We start from the raw sequence: 23,504 nt of genomic DNA on the forward strand, positions 1-23,504 counted from the left end.
GAATAATGTTAGATATGGGTTGGTGCTAATGCCAATTGAAGTGGACATATATATATATATATATATATGTATAACTTGGCTATAATAATTAAGCTTTTAAATTCTAGCAAATGGAAATTTTGAGGTATGGAGAAGTTAGACACTTATGAACAATAGCTTGAGATTTATATATGTTTGGGCAGGAAAATAACATTAACTTATAGAGAAAGTAATGAATTTATGCTATTTTTAACATTTCTATGTCTTCTTCTTCATTTCCTTTAACATTCCATGACTTCTGGTGCCTAGCAAGCTAATGCCACACAAATATACCATCCTTTGGGTGGCTTGAATGCCAGTACATTAATATAATTCCATAAGAACTGTCGTCTCAGTCTATTTCCTTGCCTATCTTATTAATTGATCATCACATTTTTAGAATATTGTTATAAATAAAAACTCAGAGTTAAGAAAAAGAGATAAATCTCAATCATGAAAAGGGAGGCAGCATCAAAAGGGTTTCATCAAGAGCATACAGAAACACGTGCATGCAAGCAAACACCATGACCATCTTCTATATTATTAATATTACAGTTATGTATTATTGTAGCTGTCAATTATAACAATAGATATAAGCCCCTCTCTCCACATGTGATGATGAGAATCTTTTCATAATTACATGCAAAATCCATTATATATAGAGACTCTTTTCCAGCAAAAATATCCATTATTGTCTCGAGAATTTAAACACTCAGATCTGTTATATTATAAAAAAAAAAATACAAATATTTAATTATTTTTTTAATTTTTTTTACTAATCAAGATAAGAAAAATGATATAAAAGTTTTATGCAATGTTGTTAAGTAGCTAAACAAAAACTATGGATTGCTTAATGCTTATACATGAATTGCATCATTGAATTACCTTCGTTTTAGGCTAAAGGACCAAAAAAAAGAAAAAAAGGTTTATAACATTATGATTGAAAATCCACATTTTGGCATTTTGGATTTGGAAGGCACTGGCACAGGGAGCTAATGTCCTGCTTCACCTGTTGCCCATTGCCCGCCACTAATGCTTACCAACTTTTGTCGGCCAGGATCATACATAACCCTATAATATTAATGGGCAGATTACTATCGCATTTAGTTTTAATCCATCCATCATTAATAAATAGTCTTTTTTTTTTTCTTTTTTCTTATTCAAAAACTTCATTACTTGAGAAGTTTAATTAACTAAAAGTTTTGTAAAATTTTCACAAAAATTTAATCGCAGGACCTACGCCAATGGAGTCGAAGAGCGCTAGTAAGAACCCATTAATTAATGTTTCAATAGTATTTAAATATAAGAAAATGAAGTCGTTTCTACAATGCATGGCTCAAACAATGAAGAATAATAAAAGCCTTTCAAGTAATTTTGAAATGACGGTAACAACTATGCAAGTTTCAAAATGGTCCAACCATATAGTAAAAGTATTAGGTCCACTCGCAACTTCCAAAACAATCCATGAATCACATCTCGTAGCCATGCATTGGCCAGTGGCCTGACTTTCGTTTTCAACATAAATACAGGCAAACATTTAAGCAAAATACTAAAAGCAAAACCATAGATGTCCTTCAACCATCCATGGGCATTATATTATGCCCCACACCTACTTTCCATTGCCTACTTGTTGGTTATCTAGTAATTAATATCAAATGTAGTGCAAAATATCACCATTAATACCAAGGAGAATTTCCGAACAAACTACTTGAGATTCTGAGATATACCCACCGTACCTTTTTCCCGACAGCTATTCAACGAGCCGGTAGAAAAAGGGATTGTTAGCTTACAGGTACTCTGATCTCTAGCATAGTTCAGCTTAGGGCCATTGATTTGGTTCCTTCAACTATACTAACCATATGTTCCGTAAAACTGAGCTGAAAAAATAAAAGGTCTTGTCTATCGTTTCCAAACACCGTTGTCCAATCACTGCGTTTATTGGATCAGATTTTCAGACACCATCTATTCATTAAAGTACCATTCAAAGAAGTTATATTTAAATTCAACAACTATCTTTTATATATATATAAAGCTAAGTTATATGAAGAAAAAAAAATCATTTGAATATTGCTTCATTTTTTCTCTTTTGGTCATTGATATAATGTAACAGAACCAAAATGTTAGAAGAACAGAAAACAACATGAATAGCAGTTCATCACAGGTACTAATCTTCCATCACAAGTTCATTTACGATGAGCCTCCACATCTGACGTTAGTTTTGGTGGCTTGCTCTTCTTTTGCTGATATTTGGCATATGAATACCACAAGCCACCAGCTGTGTTGATGACCAATCCAGTCACATTCAAAGCATGTACTTGCACACCACCCAGAAACACAAAACCAAGGGTCTGAGCAGCAAAGAAACAAACCTTAATCTTTATGCATCAACATAGTTATTAAAGGCTCAAGGCGCACTAAGACATCAAGGAGTCCTGGAGCCTAGGCACCAAGGTGTAGGCGCGCACCTGAACTGGGTGAGGCACAAAAGTAAAAAATTTAAAAGGTTCATAAAAATTAAATAAATGTGATGCTTTTCTTTTTTTTTTTTCCTTTGGCATATATCTTAAATTGAGTTTGCTGGTTTGAGTTTAAGTGGTTATCATTTTTGCCAATGAAAGTGCCGGCTTAATAGAAACAAAGAAAGCATGCCTTTCTAGAAACTTGCGCCTGGAATAAAGGCGCACACCTATGCGCTAGGGTTCGAGCCTGGTGAGCCTTGAGCCTGAAGCGTGCCTTTAATAACTATGTGCATCAATATTTAATTTCATCAGAACTGCAAGGTACAGTTCCATTTAAATGTAGGGAAGATTTTAAAAAAAGAAAAATGAGAGCCAAATTTAAAATTCCAATACAACTTGGTTAAGAAATGTTTGATTTGAAGTCCCATATGTTCTCTTTCTTCTAACTACTTCTATGCAATAACAGAACCTCAAAGAAACTCTGTACATACCGTGGACCCTACACCTTTGAGGACTCCCACAATAGTTGTTGTTAGAGCGGAGTTGACTATAGTACACAAGAACATGGTGTAATTGAGAACTATTCCCATCACCAATGAAAGAATAAGAATCACTAAAAATGATAAAGAATTACTCTGCAATTTCAAACAGTTCTCAAGTTAGAAATCAGTTTTTATATTACATGAACAAAAATACTACACTCTACAAAGAGAGAAATGGCACTATAAAATGCAATTACTCTGAATACCAAAAGCAAAAGCAGGTTATACAAATGCCCATGCACCAAGTAATACAAATGATACTTGAAACTTCAACCAGAGGATGGACTTGTAAAAACCTCAATTCAACACCGTGGAGCAATGATAAAAAAAACTAAGATTTTTTTTCCTTTTAAAAAAACAATAGTTATTAAACTGATAACATCACATTTCTTTTTACTCTCCAAATTTTCTTCTGTATTTGAATTTAAGTAGAATACAACCAACGATAAAATGATGCGTCCCACAGACAGTGAATTTATTACAGCACATTGCACAGCTTTAGAAAATCTCCAAGTATTACACCATCCTCAATGCAAGAAATATCATTATTGCATCAACCCACATCACCAAAAATTAAACACAAATTAAAGGATTCATGAAGTAATTGCATCAGCACCAATCTAACCTGATCTGAAAATTAAGAAATATACTCATTAACAGGGTTATATGGCTAATACTACAATAAGATAGATGTTAACTTGGAATACTTTTGAAATTGTGAGTCATAGCAAAGGTTAAAGGGATCAAATATCAATAAAAAAATTTCATCTAAATTTTGTATGATAGCCTACACAAGTGCACAAGAATCATTTGAGCAGTCTCGCATTCTGTTGATGGACTCATAACATCAGCATCAGATTTATTTCTGACGCAATAAAACAAAAATTCAAATCTAAAAAAGAAGGATTTGAGATCCTGACCTTCGCAAATAAGAGTGACAACGAGTATGGAAATTCTCCTGTAGCTATGATCAGAAACATTAAAAATGGAAGAGACAAAAAGCTGTTATAGAACATTATCTCAACTGAAGAAAGCTCACTCTCTGCACCAGACCTCTCAACCAGGACCAGGTACATCGTCTACATTTTCAAAGCATCACTACTATTAGCAAGCAAAAAAAATTAATGGACACTATTTAATCCATGAAACTTAAGGGCTTATTGACCGACCTGGAAAAAAACAGAAGTAAAGGCCATGCTATATCCAAATAGGTCAAAGGAAAAATCTCCAAGTGCTGCTATGAGAACCCCAGCAGCAGTCAATAGTACAGAAAGTGTCACCTGAAAGAGGACGAGAAATATCATAGTTTAAAGGAATATTACATATTCAAGATGACCATCAATGAAAATGCTTCTTCAAGGATTTAATGGATGGTTACTGGATCAAGCATGATACAATACCAAATTTGCAGTTTACCATAATTTTGTTCTTTCAACCACAAGCACTGTCATCAATTATGTAGTTTTGGGGCCCAGGATAGGTAGTACCAATGTTAAAGAGAATAATAATAACCATTCCTTTTCATCAAATGCACTTGATCTCCATAATGTGAATGCCATAGAGCATATGAATGTACCAAATGAATTAAGGAATAATTTGATTAAGTCAATAACTATTAAAATATTAAAATTCCATTCAAAACAAATTCACAACAGCAAAACCATGTGATACGATAACTGTAAAACAGAGTTCCATAAGTATAAACTGATTGCAATAGTGTAGTTACAAACTAATTCGAAAAAGGGTGCCACAAACCTGTGCTGTAGGTTTTCCCTTGCCTGAAGATAAGCCAGCAATAAGTACAGCGAGTGGTGTAAGTCTCTTTATTGCAATATACATAGGAATATTAACTCCTTTCAAGCTTGCCAAAGCAAATGCCACATTAGCATTGTAAAATAGTGACACTGGGAGGAGCCTCTTTGCTGTTTGCATGTCTACTCCCCTGGCTTTTGTGTATCCCATTTGCCGGCCAAAGTGTATAAGCAAAGCAGTTGCCAATTGCTAAAACAACCAAAAATAAAACACATATCCATTAACAAAATAAGAGACCAAAAAGACAAATTAGAACAAAATTAGAGGCTCCAACTACGAAAATAATACCTGTACAAAATTAGAGGCTCCAACTACGAAAATAATACCTGCAGAGTGAGCAGGGTCATTGAGTGAGAATACTGCATAAGAATTGCCTTGTTGATAAAGACCATCGCCATCGAAGCAATCCCATACGACAAGGCCGCAAACAAACTACATTCCCATACCGTCATCAAGTTACAACAGCTTCAAATATAAACACTCAAGCTTCCAACTTCAAACAAAGAAAATTAAACAGCAACAAATCAATGAAAAACAAAAGAACCTTAAAAAAGGACTAGTTTCTGTAGCGCTGTGATTGTCCATGGCCGAGAACAGATCAATTTCGATAGAAGAAGTCAACACTATCTGTCTCCCAATGGAACAATCTCACTCTAGCAGCCAGTCGATCCAGTCACATAATCAAATCAAAGGAAACTTCCATTAATTCCCCTGAAATCCGCATTAAAAGCCCTGCAAAACCAACCGAACAGTGGAATTAGGGATTGAAAACGTAACTCGAATGAAGAAACGCCAAAATGAAACCATCACATCATAAAAATATAAAATAAAAACAGCACCTGAAACCCTGATTAGCAATTACTATTACATTGCAAAGTAAAGGATTATTTTGTAAATGGGTTTCTTGGATATCGGATTTGGAGGTTGTTTAGGGAGAGCTAATGCGTGTAGTATGGCATAAAGGTGCGTGAAGAGCGTAGACGTTATGTTTAGGGATTGAAGAAGAATATGATAATGATAATGGATAAACAATAAAAATAGCTAACGAAATAGCTGGCAAGAGCATGGAAGTCGCATTAGCCATAGGTGTAGGTGCTTCCCTTAGCTGCTCAGATTGAGACTGCCGTGGGACAAAGAGACGAATTTGCGTTCAAAATTTATTGTTAAACGGACCAAATGGGGCCTCCACCCTTTAATCACATAATTATCAGTGCCGCTATGAGCGGAGGATCAATTTCGAGATTTAATATTTCTAATTACCCTTAATTGCAGGTAAAACACGATTATACACTTCTGTTTCTGTTGGGACAGTGTCCCAGGTTTAGTTTCGACAAAAAAACAAAAAAGGTCGCAGGTTTAGGAGTTGGGCTGAGCCAGGGCCTATTTTGGCCATCTTACAATAATGACGGACCGTCCAGTTCAACAAAAGCCCAATTTGTGGGATTTGTAAGTTTTCAGATTCCAAAAAGACCCACCCAATAACTTTTTTTTCTTTTTTTTTCTGGGTTTTGTACATGGAGATGGAAAGCAAGACAGCAGCAGAGACCTGCAAAAAAGCAAGGCGCCCCAGCTGCTGCTGAAAGCCTAAAATATGCGAATCGAAAGTAAACTAGCCACAGGTTCCATTTATTCTTGCTAGTATGGCAACAGAAACAATGCTTTCCAGTAAACCGCACTTCTTCCAGCCAATCCTTCCAGGTTCTGACCATCAACTTGTAAGACTGTCTGTGAACATAACTAAGCTCAAAACCCATGTTTGCAGTTGTTGATTGTTTCATTTTTTTTCAAGTACTTGAAGGGGCTAAAGTGTGACAAAGCTAATTGAGAGGCCGTCCTGGGAAGATTTGGCCTGTGAAGATCGAAATTAGGAGTTCTGAAGGTGGTTGGAAAGAGTTTAGCTCAAGACCAGGACTTGCATGTTGGTGATTTCTTGGTGTTTAGACATGAAGAGGATAGTGTGGGGAACAAGGCTGGGGAAGATGAAAAGAGAATGATTCTAATCAGAAAAAAAAGTGGGTTTCAGTTATTGTAAATGTACCACTGGGACAGCATGGAACAAAAATGTACCACAGGGACAGTGCTCAACGGGATCCTGTAGTTAATTTGCCTTGATTAGGGATTCAAGAGATGGTGGTATTTGGAAACACAACCAATTGTCCTTGATGTATATCACCCTGCTAGTTACATTCAGAACTGCTGCTTCCTTCAAGAAAGAAAGTAAATACAATGGCCCTTTAATCCATGTTAATGAAAGGGAACAGAGAAAAATCCTATGCTTGGCAGGTGAGATTTGAGAATTAAAACTGTGCTGGCTCTTAGAAAGACGCAAATCAGAACTTTTAAATTAGTAATTAGTGCTAGTTAGTTGTTACAACAACCACCAACGCAAGATAATAACACGACCAAGTAAATAAAATGGCTCCAAGAAGAAAGAGACATGATATAAAAGAACAGAAGAAGTATTGCCAAGTAATCCCTCCAATTCTCCCAATATGCCAGCAGGAATAATGCCTTCGAGTAAACCACACTTCTTTAAGCCAGTCCTTCCAGGATTTGAGCGCAAACTTGTAAGACTCTTTCTCTCTCTTTCTTTGTGTGGACACATGCATGGATATTGACCAAAATGTGTGTCTTGCAGTCAATCCCTGTTTCATTTTTCAAGTACCTGAAAGGACAGAAGTGTGAGAAAGCTGTGCTGAGAAGCATTGCTGGGAAGCTTTGGTATGTGAAGGTCAATGGTTGTCGGTTTGAAGATGGTTGGGAAGAGTTTGTTCGAGATCATGACTTGCATGTTGGTGATTTCTTGGTGTTTAGACATGAAGGAGACATGGTGTTTGATGTCATGGTGTTTAACCCAAGTGCCTGCCAGAGAGAATATCTTTCTTTTGATGTCAAGGAGGAGATAGAAACACCAGAAGCAGAAGAAGTAGCAAAAGAATCTGATCTTGGTAAGTTCACTGATTTCTGTTTGTAATTAATATGCATATTCTATTAGATAATGTGATTTTGTTTGTTTATGTGTATAAATGTTTCAGGAGACCTTACAAAGAATAAGCAAGTCAAGACAACTTTTAAAGGAAAAGCTGTTTCTTCTGTGCTTGAACGTCCATACTTTGTGGTGAATGTGTCATTCTACAGCGCCAGGAATAGTAGAATAGTTAGTACTTGTTACTATTATTAGTACCCGTGCTTCTGAATATCTGAATTGGTTATTCTATTTTTTTGAGCCCATCAAATTTATAATTTCAAGCAGAATGTTCCAAGGAAATTTGCACGGGCAAATGGCCTGAAAAATAGACGTTGCAAGATTGTTCTTATGGATCAAGAAGGAAGGTCATGGCCAGCTGAGTTGGGATACAAGAAGTCAGATGGTCAAGTTTATATTGGACAGGGTTGGAATGCCTTCCGCAATGCGAATGACCTTCATGCAGGAGATTCTTTCCTTCTTGAGCTCATTAAAAATGGGAGAAAACCAATATTGAAAATGTATAGTAAGTTTCACCCAAATTTTTGTAACTTTTATATAAATTCCTCTTCTTCTCTCTCTCCTTTTTAGAATGAAATTCCTTCCTATTAAAAATATTAACTCATGAAATCACTACCATTTATTAATCAAACACTTGAAAAGTGGGTTTGTGTTTGTTCATGCTTCAAGTGCAATTGATATTCACTTGCTTGAGTACATTATAGATATAGAATTACCCTCATTACAAGCTTGAGAAACAAAAGACAAACACTTCTTAACAAATTTGAGTAGCTCAACTTATGTTGGGGAGAATAGTTATTCATTCTGTTCTTTTTTATTACAAAACTGATATTTTTCTGAACGATGATGTTATGAAGAGTTGAAAGGAAATCCTAATAAGACCAAAAAGGAGGTGACTGATCATACTACAAAAGCTGGTTCTTTTTCAAGCAGACTTCCCCACTTCTATGTCACCATGAAAACAACTCACCTTAAAAAACGTCAACTAGTAAGTAGTAACCTAATACATCATGATTTCATAATTAAACATGAATTGTAGCTCATATGTGAAGTTTAATTGCAGAAAATTCCAAGAAATTTTGCCAGGAGGAATGGCCTATGTAGAAAATGTTTCAAGATGATCCTTACAAATGAAAAAGGAATTTCATGGGTGGTGTCAGCAGGGAAATGTACCAGTGGTGATGCTTTTATAGGACGTGGCTGGATTGCATTCGCCAAGGAAAATGGCCTAAGAGAGGGAGATGTCTTCATGTTAGAACTCGTTAAAGGGGGAGAGAAGCCTGTGATGAGAATTTATGGTAACTTAAATCCGTGCTTTATCTAACTTATAGTCCAGCTTTTACCTCTTTTGCTTTGAGTTCATAAGCAGAAAATCATTCTGAAGTATCTAATTACCAGATGCATTGGAACAAATTTAGACAATTTGCCACCCATCCTCTATATATGGAGCCTTTGGATTTTGTAGCAATAATTAGCGAGACTTTCTCCAGTCTGTTTTATTTCATTTCAGTTCTAAATGATTTTATCAATCAATTAATCCATAGAGAAGCAAAGAAGACCATATTAATAATTCTAAAATTGTGGGTGCGACAAGTGATAGAAAGTGAATAAGAAGGATAAAACAAGTAATGGGAGATGCATAAATTTGCAATTAGATGCTATGGTTAATTATGACAATTATACGATCAGTAACCATAACATGGGAATTCAATGTTTATGATGTTCAAAAATTGTATTTGGTTTGATTTTCTTAACATGTGCTAAAGGCCTCCAGTTAGCAGGTATTCCAATCTCATCATTATTTTACTGCTGTTTTGGACGTTGTAGTAAAACATAGTTACAAGGAGCTCTCAAGTGGGCAGCTCGCAAAATCCTCAGGATGTCAAGCCAAGTTACTAGTACTTATTTGACGATGTTGTCATCAGCTAGGATTTTGTATTTAGCAATCAGAATCAGTTGTTCATTTCTATTTTGGCAATCAGACAGATATGACAAGCGAATCTCTATTCCATTTGTCTATTTTATCCCTATCTTATTATTATCTTTTTATTTTTTTATTACTTGACATAAAAATTTAAATAAAATTAATATATATTTATTTTTATAAATTACAATTGCGAAAAAGTATTTTTTTATTTTTAATAATAATTAATTTTTAATTTGTATAAATTAAATTAAATAAAATCCATTAATAATAATTATTTTACGTATTTTAATAATAATAATAATAATAATAATAATAAATAAATAAATAAACATCTACATTTTTATCATTCATAATTAATATATATATATATATAATAAAATTTATTTGTCTTATTATTACTGCTAATTAATATATAGTTTTTTAGGAAAATATATTTTTAATTCTATTTTCCAGCCTCATTTATCATTAGTAAAAATTAATTAATATATATTATTAAATAAAATTTATTAACGTTATTATTAATTTATTACCACTAAGTGATATGTAACTTTTTAGTTTTTTTTAATTCTTGTACAAATTTAAATAACATTAATATATATCTATATTTATTATTAAAAATAATTTTACTAAATTTTAATAGTAAAAAATTAAAAGCTTATATCAATTTAAAATCATTATAAATCTTAAAAAAAAAAAGTATGTGCACAAATATTTACAATGCGTCTTCTTAAAATTTAAAATTTTTTATATTTTTAATATTTTTTAAATTTAAATATTATATTTTATTATTTATCTTATTACTAATTTTAAAAATTAAAAATATTTCTAATTATATAATAAAATCCTAATTTTATGTAGGGTGAATATAAAATTAAATAATATTTTTTTTACAAAATTAGATATCAATTATATTTTTTTATGAAAAGAGAGATTAATTATATGTTAAAAAATTATTAATTTATTATTTTATATAAAATACCTATATAAAACTGAAGTCATCACATCTTTCTTTTCGACATCATAATGTTTGGGAAATTATGTAAAATTATACCCAAAATCGGTAATTTGTAAAGAAAATTTATATAAATTAATGAAAAAAAATACAATTTTATTATTATAATTATTTAAATTATTTTAAAATTACTGAATGATTTTTTTTTTAAATGGCCATTAAACAATTATCATTTTGCAAAATTAAGAAATTATTTTATTGCTTCAAAAAAAAGGTCATCATATTTTATTAATTTACCAGTAGTTGATCATCTTGCATACAATCACCGTTTAACATAAATTGAGGCTTTTTCTCTCTCTAATTATTGGCAAAAACCTCAACAACGCCGACGAAGAAAAAACATCCGTAATGACATCCTCGTAGTCCATGTCTATCATTTTAATGAAGGTAATTGGTTCCATCTACAATTGTTACAAATGAAATCCGAGATTTCCACAAATAATGAAATCCCCGAAAAAAATTCCCAACTCAAACTTTTCTTTTGCTGCTGGGATAACATAATAATAAAATTAAAAAAAAAAATTAAATATGAACAATTAATTAGTGAGAAAATGTCCCACAGTTATCAATATCTATCTGTTATTTCTGCTCTCTTGGCTCCATTGTTCCTATTATCATCATCCCAACCATTCAAGGGGGATTCGCGTCTCAAGTTGTGAGGTTTGGTTGAAGCTGCCATTCCTGAAAAGGAATATATAGTGCCGTTAACTTTGATATCGTTCACAATATCTGATATTTATTCAGAATTAACTAGATCTGCATTGGCTGAATCTTCCATTGTGACAGCTTTGGAGTCGGTCGCAGAAGATGAATCTTTCTCCCAGTCAGAAATCTCCATTGGAACAACCGTATTAGAATCAGAATCAATTGCATTCATACGCTCTGAATCTTCAGCTGCAGCTTCAGAATTAAATGTAATTGTTGTATCCCTATCACAGTCCAAGATCTCCACTGTAACAGAGGGATGTAAAGACTTAAACTTATCGATATTCATATCCTCGGAGTCAACTCTTGAGGACAACTCATTTCCATTGGATGAAGCATCCATTGAAACAGCTGAACTTGATCCAACATCACATTCATTTACAAATTCTGAATTCCTTCCAGATGCTAGGGACCCACATGTGCTTGTGGCATTCACAGACTCCAGAACTGAGAAGCAATCAACTTTTTTACAGCCGCTTGATTCCACTTTTGTTGTTGGCTCCTGCTCTTTTGAAGGTTCCATGGTTCTAAGACATGATGATCTGACAGAAACCCTGCCCCACATCATGCAAAATAAAATCATGAGCACCATTAAAAGAAATTTAAAATAAAAAAGCTGACATGCATTTGAACAAGACCAAAATCACGTAAAACAATGATCAAACAGAAGCTAAAGATTTCTATCACTGTTTACTCAGTTTCTGTGCACAAGCAAAAATAGCAAGGACAAGGATTAAACTTTAAAGAGCCTGGTGGATTGAAGAAAACTAGAGATCTCACAATCATTGCTACACAGTCAAAACACTTTACTCCTGTACCTATTGACCATTGGCTCTAAAGTACCATGAACTCCAGAAATTGCTTGAGCCAAACCTAATAGCACAAAATCAATGTTCTATGCCATATTTTTTTTGGCTCCATTTTTTTTTAATAAGTTGGAATAGTTGTGAATATTCATGCATCTAATTGACTAACTGCATAATTGTACCAAGCAACTATTTCGTAGATAAACAAAATTGATAGACATGCAAAACTCAAATATGCAATGGAGATTAAATGTTAATTAGCAGAGACGTATTAGCTGGATACCTGCTATATAAAAGCATATACGCTCCCTGAGAAAGAACTTCTTCCAATTCCTCTACACTTTGAACCTGATAAAAGTAACACCATAAGTTCGAGGAAACTGAGAAATCTGGTACATTATACATAAAACTCAGAATTGCACGAGTGTGTTCATGCTAAAGCCCATAACCCCCAACATACCCCTCATCTTTACTACATGAGCTGAAGCCCAACACCTCATCTCTTTCAACCATGGGACCCAATTTCATCCTAGCTACCTATAAGTTGAATATGAACCTAAGATGAATTAATCAGAGATAACCAGACATCCATCTTTTATATTCAGAAAGATCCTACTCCTGTCTAACTTAGTGTCAGATCAAAAGATTTGGTGCGGGCATTATATAAATGGAATCCCATATAAAACATTTTCACGCCATGAGGAGAAACACTAAAAATTAGGTTTCACCATTAACAATGATGACAAAAAGATTGTGGGGCGGCAATTTAAAAAAAAAAAAAAAAAAAAAAAAAAAAAAGAAGCAGAAGATCTTTCTATGCTGGCTGCAAAATGACAAGCAAACAAATTTTATATTATGATTTTGGAAATATGAGAATATCAAAAAATGTACAAATGGACAGATGGGGTAGATACGCAAGAAAATGTGTGTGTACATATGAAGAGAGGAGTAGGTTGGTGGAGGGGTTGGGGAGTGTTTCTACCTTACAGTCATCAACTCTGTACCAGTTTCCACGGAAGTCCTTAATATAGCAGATATAATGACCAAAAAAAGATGCATTTAGCATATCCACATGGACAACAACAGCATAAAGTGTGTACACATCTGTACCATCTCCTTCACTCGTATAAGGGCTCAGATCTAATGTCTCGGGAAAAGTTACTCTTTTGTTGAGTTTTCCAAACCTCCCACTCTGTAAAGTTTTTGTCAACAAATAACATTAGAAGACATGTAAAATTTTAGCCTATCTTAAAACTAATGACACAGCAAAGCAATTAAGGCTCAGAAGGGATTTTAAAAACTTGAAACATCCATACAAGGAAGCTAAGACCTGAAATCTTTTTAAGGCAATTGTGAGAATATTTGGAGCCCGTTGAATGGTGAGACGCTTCCATGCCTTGACATAGTCATTGCACCTGCAAACAAGAGTAAATTGCCTCTAATAACATAATAAAATGGAGACGTAAAAAACGTAGAAATTCATTGCCAACTTGTAAACCATTTTATTTTATTTGTAATAATGTCAATGATAATTCTACTGGGTTTGACATATTATAGGGGATCAATATGAAAGACAAAAGAATTTTGTGCAAGACGTATTGAACTCAAAACTCTAACTCAATTAAACTTTCATCACAAACTAATAGGGACAAAGGGAGAGAAGAAAGAACTAGGGGTTGGCTAAACAAGTCATTTTCCTGCATTCCACCCATCTATCAATGAAAAGCTATAAAATCGAATACTTTCTCAAGTTCAACCCTCAGCATTTTGTCCACATGTCAACAAGGCACGACCAATAAGGATATCAAGGAGAAGTTGAAGTAGGATAGGTTATGCAAGTAACCTACTAATGCTTTTATAGTGGGCAAATCTCCAGAATTGATGAGATTTATGGTCAAGATTTAAATAAGGATACTAGCGTTAAGAGTTTGAATAAAACTGATTGAAGTGAAAATAGGAGAAACCGGTGACTGTTTTGAATCTGTGAACAGTAACCTTGGTACTGTGGCAGCAGAGAAAAAGAATGAGAAGAAGAGGAGAAAAGGAACCTAGGCATTGCAGCAGCAGAGAAACACTGAAATTTCCATTGCCAAAAACGAGAAAAACTAACATAAATAGGTATATACAGGATTTAATGATTACTAATCACATATGAGTTGGTAATCCCAGGCTAGGAAAATTACAAACCAACACTAAATGGGAATCAAACTTTCTAAAATAAGAAACAAAATTCCAAATGCCAAATGGGTAGGGGCTTAGTAGGAGGGTTCACAAATTGTCCAAATATTACATCTCTATCAATCCACATGCCCAATCATAACTGTAACTAAATAAAAATATTAATTTATGAAGAATTGACTGGAACAACCTCAACCATTGCCCTTCTTTAAAAAAATATATATATACCGTCAAACAAATCTGAAGTATAATATCAACTGTCATCCCCGATCAAATCCCATTATCATTTGAAATTGTTGTAAAGCCATAGCACAATGGCTCAAATAAAGGATTAATTAAAAAACATAAAAGGTTCCATCAGTTGCTTAAAAGAAAACATGATGAGAAGATCACAAAAGGCTTCCTCAAAAACTGAGGACATAAAGTGCAGTGCTCACACTATGCAATGAACAAAATGCCAAGAAGAAGCAACATTCAAAGTAAATGATTTAATGTTGTAAGACAAATAGTACAGCACAAGGAGACATACCCATCACATTTGTACATATTTTCTCCATGAAGCCACTCTTTCGCTGTGAACTGATCAAGACATTCCTCCAAGGATGCAGCATCCCCATGAATTTCAACATTTAAATCCATCATATTTTCAAACTGATTTGAAATCTTGTCACATTTTGTACATATCACCTGAGAAAGTTATCCAATAAAATCATAAAAGCTGTCAGAACCACTACTGAAACTAGAGATTGGATCGGCTTAGATACAAAGGTACAAGCACATGGAAAGCATAAATTTAGGCTGGACCACTGTCAAACATAGAGCTTGGACTAGTTTAATATAAAAAATACAAGTCAATCAAAACCATAATCACATGAAAAAATGCAAGTCAATCAAAACCATAATCACATGAATATGTCAAACCCACAACAAATTTTGAAATTACTTGCAAATAAAATCTTAGGCATGCTTGAATAATTCCAAGGGAAAAGTCCACTAACAATAAGAAAACATAGTCTCCATAAAATTGTTCAATTAGTATACCAAAAGAAAGGTTCAGGCAGCCCAATGATCTTCTCCATCACCTCAAAGTTGGTTTCCTAAAGTTACAATGTTACATTCTATGACAGACCTTTCAACCAATCAAGAGAGTTGGCATCTCCCCTCTGTTTAGTCTTTTACTTGCAAAATCTCTTTTATATTCTTCAATTCATTTCAACATAAACAGCAAAAGGTGGAAGAACGAGAGGAACAAATCATTACCAAACATTCATCATTTCTCCTTATATGTGAATTCTGCCAATGAAGCATGGGAAAAAAGTAAAGTCATTGTAATAAGGTGTCCACCCTCTCATCTCAAATCTTTTGGGGAACAGCTCAGTTTAGAAGTATATCAACTGTTCTTGTTTAATTGACAGAGAAAAACACAAAACGTTATGAATAATGGCATGCCATCATAATTCATAAAACTTCATTCTATGCACACAATAAAAAGAAATACTTCACAAGTAAGAACTTAATCGTCTGTTTTCAGCATCATAGGATGCATAACCTGAGATTGTAGGTGACCACCAAATACATGTTGAATAAAGGTTGTCTCTTGAGTTGCAGGATCGACAGCTTTTTCTCCACCAAATTCATCAAGGCATACTGATTGCATCATGTCAATGGCAAACCTAAAGCAAGACAAAAGAATAAAAACAATATTGGAATGTTGAACCTAAAACAGAAATAGGTAAACTGGATCCAAGGTGACTAGGTGAGTAATACTAACCTCATAAATTCATGAGCATCCTCTTGTCTTCCACAGCCTAGATTACCACCAATGTTGGGCAAGCGAGACAGAATACTCATAGGTGAAAAGGGTTGTGAACTTTTGCTTACTCTTTCAACATGCACTTGAAATTCACATAGAAAGCACCAATCATTGCGTCTACCTGAGAAGCAATTTTGAAATAGGAAAGTGAAGTATTTTCCAAATTCCTCCTGGAAAAGAGAAAAGCATAGGCCATAAATATATCAACATTCCAAACTTACATTCTCTTTGATGATCTTTCTCCAACAAGTAGCCAACAAGTGGCCGTGTGAATGTGAGGCATTGCAGAACCACATTGGCAAAGCAACTGTGCACAGAATGCAGAATTGAACAAAAGAAGTCTAGAAAGAATAAAAAAGCAAATAACAGTGTAAAATTAACATGCAACCTAAACCTAATGGAATGGAGGAAAAAGTTAAAACCGCAATTGAGATTAAGGCTTAGTTGAGTTGAGTAACGTGTGCTTATATCTGTGCATGGACCCATGGACATGCACGAATTGTTTAAAAGTGAACATAAATAGCTTGCAAGTATGGTAAATCTGACCTGTTTCCACAATTTAAGAGCCCACAAGGAGGGAATGTTACTTTGTCCCACTTGTAAAGTTTAATAAAGATATCATAGGGGAAAAGAACCTGAAGTTAGAAGCCTAAATTAATGCTCTATCTTTACAGAACAAGAATCAGTTAAACAATCCATGTGGCACCCTAGAAAACAACAGAACCAAAAGATTTGTCACAACATATACCTTTCTTGGCTTCTTAACAAGCTTAGTGGGCCCAGTGGCAGGAACCAGCGCAATGCCAGAAAAGGTTCTACCTCCAACACCTGAAGCTTTTAACCCGAAGTTGGATTTTGAATTTGGTGTTGAATTTAAACTTACAAAATCCTTGCATTTTGACTTATGCCCAGATTTCCAGTGAGCTTCTTGGCATTTTGTTGAGCTGGAAATGGAAATAAAGAGTAAACTTTAAAACGTCCATGCAATTTGAAATAATGAGTACTTATCCAAAATAATCCTTTGAAATAAAACCTACTGCCATTTACTTTATGAAAATGAAGTAACACAAACATAAGCCTCAAAGTTAAAAATGCAGTAGGGAGGAGAAAACATATAACTAAGCACATAGTAAACGGTTAAAACATGAAACAAGTAAACAGTTTATCAGCTTTGTAGAAGTATTAGAAACCATTTGCGCATTATATGAAAGTATATTATTTAACATCATAAAGTTATAGAAACAAGAAAAAAAAGCATATTTTAAAAAAAAACATATTTTTCAAAAAAAAAAAAACATCTTCCATGCTAGTAAAAGCTCACGCCTAATAAAGCCCTGTAGTTAGCCAAAATTAGATAATGCTGGTTTGTAATTAACTGAACTTTGCAGTTATAGTGCGAGTAATTCTATCTTGGGCAAGCCATTAGAAACCGCATTTACATAACTGCAACTCTTCTGGTGCTTCTTGTTGAACTAATGAGAAATCCCCTATTTCATTGTAAAGAACTTGCCAACAATATTAAAGTTGAGAAGATCAAGCAAGAATTAGGAGACTTTTAGTACAGAATCAGTGCCAACCGCTTTCTAAAGAAGAAAAATAATCTTTTTTAGAAAATTACGAGTAAGAAACACACCCCCCCCCCCCCCCATACACCCACCAACACACACCCCCACCCCCCCCCCCCCCCCCCCAACCCATAACATATCACAATAATTAAAGATTACCACCAGTATCAGCCAATGTTTCAAGGAACTCCTAGAGAACAATCAGAAACAAAGAAAGCATCAACCTCGATAAGAAAGATGAAGCGGGAATACCAGTATCTAACAGATTTGCAACGGGAGCACTTCTTGGTTCCATGATTGCCACAGTTGGCACAAGAGGAATCTTCCATTTCCATATGAATGGAAGGAACCGAGCTATTCTGATAAGTGGTGCCACCTCCTCCTCCTTCGAAATTGGCGTCGACCTCGAAGTACTTCGACGCCGTATTCTTGACCAAGTGAAGCAATCCTAAAGCTATTATAAATAGCGTGAATATAAATTGAAGGAACCAATTGAGATCCACCGTTATTCCACCGACATGCATCTACACGTCTGATCATATACGTACATATATATGAGCTTTTTTTGCTATTTGATTGGCAAACCTTTTCCTTTACCTTTAAAAAAAAGTTAAAAAAAAAAAAAGCTTTAGAAGTTAAAGAACAGAGCGAGGAGAGAGGGGGCAATGTATTGTTTAGGGTTTTGGCCAATTAATTTGGGGAAGTTAGAGCGTAAAGATTGTGGTGTGGGTGTAAAATTAGGGTTAGTGTGAGACAGGAAAAAAAAAGGAAGAAGAAAACGAAAGTGGACCCCAGAACTGGTTTCTCCTTTTATGTGTTCTTTAATCTTTCCCAGTTCTTCCTCTCAAACGTTTGTTTGTATGTTTGTCTGGCAACACAATATATCAGAAGACATCCCCAGCCTACGTGTCAGTGTTCACTCTCTCTCTTTCAATTTTCCATTTAACTTTCATTAATTTAAGACGTTATAAAATTTAATATCTTTAATTTAATAATGATAAAATTATTTTAAAATTTATAAGAATTAATAACCTTTGAATTTATGTTAATTTTATTTTTCAAATTTTACTTAAATTTTTAATATAAAAAATTTTAATATCACTAAATTAAAATAATTAATTTTACATATATTGATAATTATTAAGTGTAAATTATTATATATTTTTTTTAACATGCATCATATGTTAAAAGACCAAAAAAGTCAAAAAAAACATTATGAATCTTAAAGAAAATAGCAGGATGGAAAGGAGAGATCTGTCTACTCATATAAATATGAATTATAGAAAATGAATTTTGCCGAATATTCTCTCTTTATCCAATGAGAATCTGTCTTTTCAATCAGGTTTAGACCCCTAAGCTATCGCTTTTAAAAAAAAAAATTTCCCTGGTAAGATTTCATGGATGGAAATGACTGAATTAATAACAGGCATAGCACAGGTAATATATATTTTTTATATTTAAAAAGAGGTGAAGGAAAAATAAGTTTTAAAATTTAAATATAAAAATAATTATAATTTTTATATTTTAAAAAAAAATTAGATTTAAAAATTAAAAAAATTTTAATTTAATTTTTTTCACTATATTTTTCATTAATTTATCTGTCCCTAAAATAGAGATATATAATTTTCTTATTTCTTCCTACTTTTATTTATTTCTTTTTCACGCACATCCAAACAAATCTTAACAAGGAAGAAAAGACGTGGGGTCTAAAAGGGCAGAAAATAGTTTAATCTTTAATAATGTTTTTCAATAGTAATTTCAATAAAAATGTAAAATAATATTAAGTGTGTATAGAAAAAGTTTTTTTTTTTTTTAATTATGCATCTTTTTGATACATATTTAGACAATTTAATTTGAAGATAAAGTTTAATAATAATAATAATAATAATAATAATAATAATAATAATAATAATAGTAATCTATTTTCAAATGTAAGGAAGTAGAAGCCAAATAGACAAAATCCTTTCTCAATATTAATTTGGACTGATTTTATTACTTGTTAGTATTAATGCAATTAAATATAATGGCTTGTGTTGGAGTTATTTTTCTTGAGAATTACCAAGTTCAAGAGATGTTGAAACTTGAAAATTGGAAGGAAGGGGTGGGTGTAAAAATTGGGCCAACCACACCTAAAACTCACCTGTTAGACCTTAGAGCATATTATCAGCCTAAGCTTAATGATCAAATTCAAACAACCACTCTCTTTCCAACCTCAACCCCACTTCATATGTATTTATAAACAACACCTAATACAAAAAAATATAGCTTTTATCTCTGCCTATAACTCTAGGATCCATTGAAAATTCTCTGTTATATATATATAATTGAGAATATACTATGAAGTGTCAAAGTGAAATTTGTGCACTCACCTTTAGTCTATGTTTGTATATTATTAATTTAATTATTTTAAATAAAATTTATGAAATAAAACATTAAAATTTTTTAAATTTTAAATTTTTTTATGAAATGCTTTATTCAAAATAAAATAGGATAAACTACTATTAACTTTCTTATTTTTAGTCTCTAAACCGTTTAGTAACTACTGTTATTTAAAAGTAACTTTATTCCGTGAGAAAAAATAGTTGTATTATTCAAATTGAAGGGATTGAATAGTTGATGAATTTAAAATTATAAGGATTAAATATTTTATAATTATTATCTATTAAAATTGATATAATACTTTCTTATAATATTCAAATTTATTATTTTTTTGACATTAAAAAAATTTCATTTCCATGAATTTGTTTAAAATTGTCATTTGATTGACAAAAAATATGCAACAATATGGATTTCACAAAATTAATTATATCCAATGATTTGTGAATTTCACAAAATTCACATTTAATTATAATTCATATTTTAAGAATAAAATATTATTGTGATGAGTAAAATCATATAATAACAATATAAATGATTAAAATAATTCGATTACTTTTTGCTCATGCTTTTAGGCATTCATTAAAAAAAATCATAAATTTAATATTTAAATAAAAATCTTTTAGCCATTAAAAAAAATTGTATATATGTATATTAAAGTTGTTTCTAGAAAACTGCAGGCTAAGAACAATAATACTTCGAGATCTCACTTCAATTAATTAGTTTGTGATAGATTCTTTACACGGCTTCATACTCTAGACATACGATAGGCTACACTCTAGCCATTTTTGTGTTCGAGAACCAACATCTTTTCTAACTTAATAATGATTCACTGGAGACTGAAATTCCAGACAACATCTTGCTTCTTTAGCGATGCTTGAGGTGCTCTACCTTGGTGCAAACAATCTAGCTAGCAGGACAAATTTCACCTTCTCTTGGCAGCCCGTCGTCACTCACAAGGAGGAATGAAGATAGCGCAGGTGGTTAGGCATGTGGGAGCCCAAAAAAAAGGGGTTTTCCAGAATGCAAAATTTTTAATGGTCAAGTGCTGATTCTTCATCTTAGATTGTTGGAAACAAACTTCTATCATTTGAAATTTTCTTTTCTTTCCAATATTTTCTGTCATTTATGGCTATTCAGATTTCTGTCATGGGATATTCGACAATATAATCATCTTAATGAAATTTTAAGAAAAGAAGATGCCAACTTTCCCCATGTTGCAATACTTGGCTGTGAGCTTCAAACTCTGGTTTTGAGCATCAAAAATGTTTGACATGATCTAGAGTGCACCCTTTTCGAAAAGGATCGAAAAGATAATTTTGTTTCTGGTGAGTTTATACGTGCTTTCAGTGAGGTTTGTCTTCAAGTTATATAATACACCGTTGATGACTTGATGTGATCCTTTACTATGATCTTTCTTGTAGATGTGAGACATTTTTGCTTTCCAGATTGTTTTCCATTCACTTATTTTTGTGGGGATATTTTTTCATAGAATTTTGATAAATGGGAAATTATCCAATGCAGTATCCAGTGTATATATATTCTCTCTCAAAATTATGTAGAATTTTACTATCATAAAAGCCCAAAAAAGCATGGATGAACATTAAATAAAAAAGAGAGACTTTAATAACTTCGAGAAATTAACAGAAGATCCAAAACAAAAACTTGGGCTTGGTGCACAATCCCGCCAGCAGGCCTAAGCCCACAACCCTCTCCTCCCCCGATAGCCCTCCTATAATCAGCTGATTAAATCAGCTTTACGGTGGGCGGCTACTTAAGTTTCTAGGCAGTTGCAAGCAGCAAGCAATCTACCAGTTTTAAGCTTTGACCTTAAGTTTTGCTGAAAAACGAAGCTTTTTTTATATTTTTGTCAAAGTTTCTTATTAAGTGATTGCTGCATTTGAAAACGACTAACTTTTCTGCCAGCAAGTTATCTTATAAAGACAACGTATGGTGTTTTTGAGTATAAATATAATAATTTACTTGCAATTAATGCTTTAGAAAAAGCCTTAACAAAACTTTAGATTGATGGTTTAATTATTTTAATTTCAGCATAGTTTCTTATGTAGAGGGGGAAGCAACCAAAGCTAACGCTTCTTTCTTCTTTGTGTGTGTATAATTATTGGAGTGGATTGCCAAGTGGAACACGGAGGCACGTGTCAGCTTGAGAGCAACACATATAATAAAAAAAGTTGATGTTGGGTTGAGTAGGTACATGGAGGAAGGAAGAAAAAGGCTAATCTTTCACAGATTTGAGGGCAGAGTCACAGTACAATGGTGGTTCATTCTATGATTAAGCAATCTTTTGCCATGAGCATCCAATTTAATTACCCTAGAAAGAAACAAAATTACCATTTGTATTCAAGTGATGTGACATGCAACTTACTTGTTTGTCTCACAATTATCATGGGAGATCAATAAAGGTCCGGATTAGGATGCTAAGCAAGAAAATCCGGAGTGGTGTTGCCCACTAATGATAAGCTCAAGAACTATAACAAAAGTAACTTACATATATGGAAGAAATTAAGACACGGATATTGGCTATGAGAATTGGAGAGGGTCCATGCGTAGGCCTCTCATTCTATTTTGTCATGGAGTTGTCAAATATGACCATATCAGACTACATATATATATAAGGATTGGATTAAGGTGCTTACATGGCTCCTGAATTTGAGGGATATTAGACGGTTCAACCGAGGTCCCATGTTTGATCGATGTAATCCAACAAATGTTGTTTGGATATACATATATATATATATATATATATAGATACACTCTAGGATTTCTCTGCTATCTCTCGTTGGTGACAATTGAATTAAGAAACGATTCAATGGAAAATTGTATAATTAATAAAATTCTTATATATATGTGGAAGAATAATTCAAGGAATGCAATGCATGAAAGGCTGCATATACCATTATGTTAGTGGCTGCTTGCTTGCGCATGATATATATGTTTATTGGAGAATTATGTAAAAAAAGCTAAGAAATTTTGGAATAAGAATTCTGATGTTTATTGCCTCATAAATCAAAGATATATATAAAAAATTATAGCTAATAATTAGGTTCCTAATCAAGTTAAACTACCAAAATTGTATCAGAATCATACAATAAAAGGTAAGAATAGATATGCACACAAAAATTCCTAAACAAATGCTCTAAATAAATGCAAAATAAGTGGCCCCTCAAGTTGGAGCATGGAGATCTTGAATGCCCAACTTGCGAAGAAGAAAGTCAAACTGATTCTTTCCTAACGCCTTTGTGAAGATATCTGCAGGTTGCATTGAATTATGTACATAATATGTT

At 33.1% G+C, this 23,504-nt stretch overlaps 3 protein-coding genes across 7 annotated transcripts; 1 reads left to right on the forward strand and 2 right to left on the reverse strand.

The window, feature by feature from the left end:
- Positions 1–1,362: 1,362 nt before the first annotated feature.
- On the reverse strand, positions 1,363–6,028 carry LOC110671686 (UDP-galactose/UDP-glucose transporter 7). 5 transcript variants are annotated; one of them, XM_021834225.2, is made up of 8 exons: positions 5,671–6,024; positions 5,376–5,563; positions 5,158–5,263; positions 4,775–5,020; positions 4,189–4,299; positions 3,940–4,098; positions 2,969–3,112; positions 1,363–1,980 (listed from the first exon to the last, which is right to left on the reverse strand). In XM_021834225.2, exons 2-8 carry the CDS (start codon positions 5,414–5,416, stop codon positions 1,954–1,956), a joined length of 834 nt encoding a protein of 277 aa, XP_021689917.2. In that variant the 5' UTR covers positions 5,417–5,563; positions 5,671–6,024; the 3' UTR covers positions 1,363–1,953. The 5 variants fall into 5 exon arrangements, with proteins under 5 accessions (XP_021689917.2, XP_021689918.2, XP_057985539.1 ...); XM_021834226.2 differs by having other exon boundaries at positions 1,363–1,947; positions 5,671–6,023; XM_058129556.1 differs by lacking the exons at positions 1,363–1,980; positions 5,158–5,263 and adding exons at positions 2,075–2,366; positions 5,120–5,157 and having other exon boundaries at positions 5,671–6,028.
- Positions 6,029–6,191: 163 nt separating this feature from the next.
- LOC110671705 (putative B3 domain-containing protein REM15) lies at positions 6,192–9,570 on the forward strand. The gene is made up of 7 exons (XM_058129447.1): positions 6,192–6,529; positions 6,621–7,398; positions 7,470–7,779; positions 7,867–7,988; positions 8,085–8,322; positions 8,675–8,805; positions 8,881–9,570. Exons 2-7 carry the CDS (start codon positions 7,324–7,326, stop codon positions 9,139–9,141), a joined length of 1,137 nt encoding a protein of 378 aa, XP_057985430.1. The 5' UTR covers positions 6,192–6,529; positions 6,621–7,323; the 3' UTR covers positions 9,142–9,570.
- A 1,528-nt stretch (positions 9,571–11,098) lies between these two features.
- Positions 11,099–18,681, reverse strand: LOC110671714 (ubiquitin carboxyl-terminal hydrolase 18). Its single transcript, XM_058129557.1, has 11 exons — positions 18,076–18,681; positions 17,007–17,202; positions 16,805–16,893; positions 16,480–16,565; positions 16,217–16,379; positions 15,995–16,118; positions 14,975–15,132; positions 13,598–13,682; positions 13,250–13,459; positions 12,551–12,615; positions 11,099–12,015 (listed from the first exon to the last, which is right to left on the reverse strand). Exons 1-11 carry the CDS (start codon positions 18,345–18,347, stop codon positions 11,493–11,495), a joined length of 1,971 nt encoding a protein of 656 aa, XP_057985540.1. The 5' UTR covers positions 18,348–18,681; the 3' UTR covers positions 11,099–11,492.
- Positions 18,682–23,504: the final 4,823 nt, after the last annotated feature.

This window comes from Hevea brasiliensis, chromosome 11 (genome assembly GCF_030052815.1).
Source record: "Hevea brasiliensis isolate MT/VB/25A 57/8 chromosome 11, ASM3005281v1, whole genome shotgun sequence".
Classification (NCBI taxonomy): Eukaryota; Viridiplantae; Streptophyta; class Magnoliopsida; order Malpighiales; family Euphorbiaceae; genus Hevea; species Hevea brasiliensis.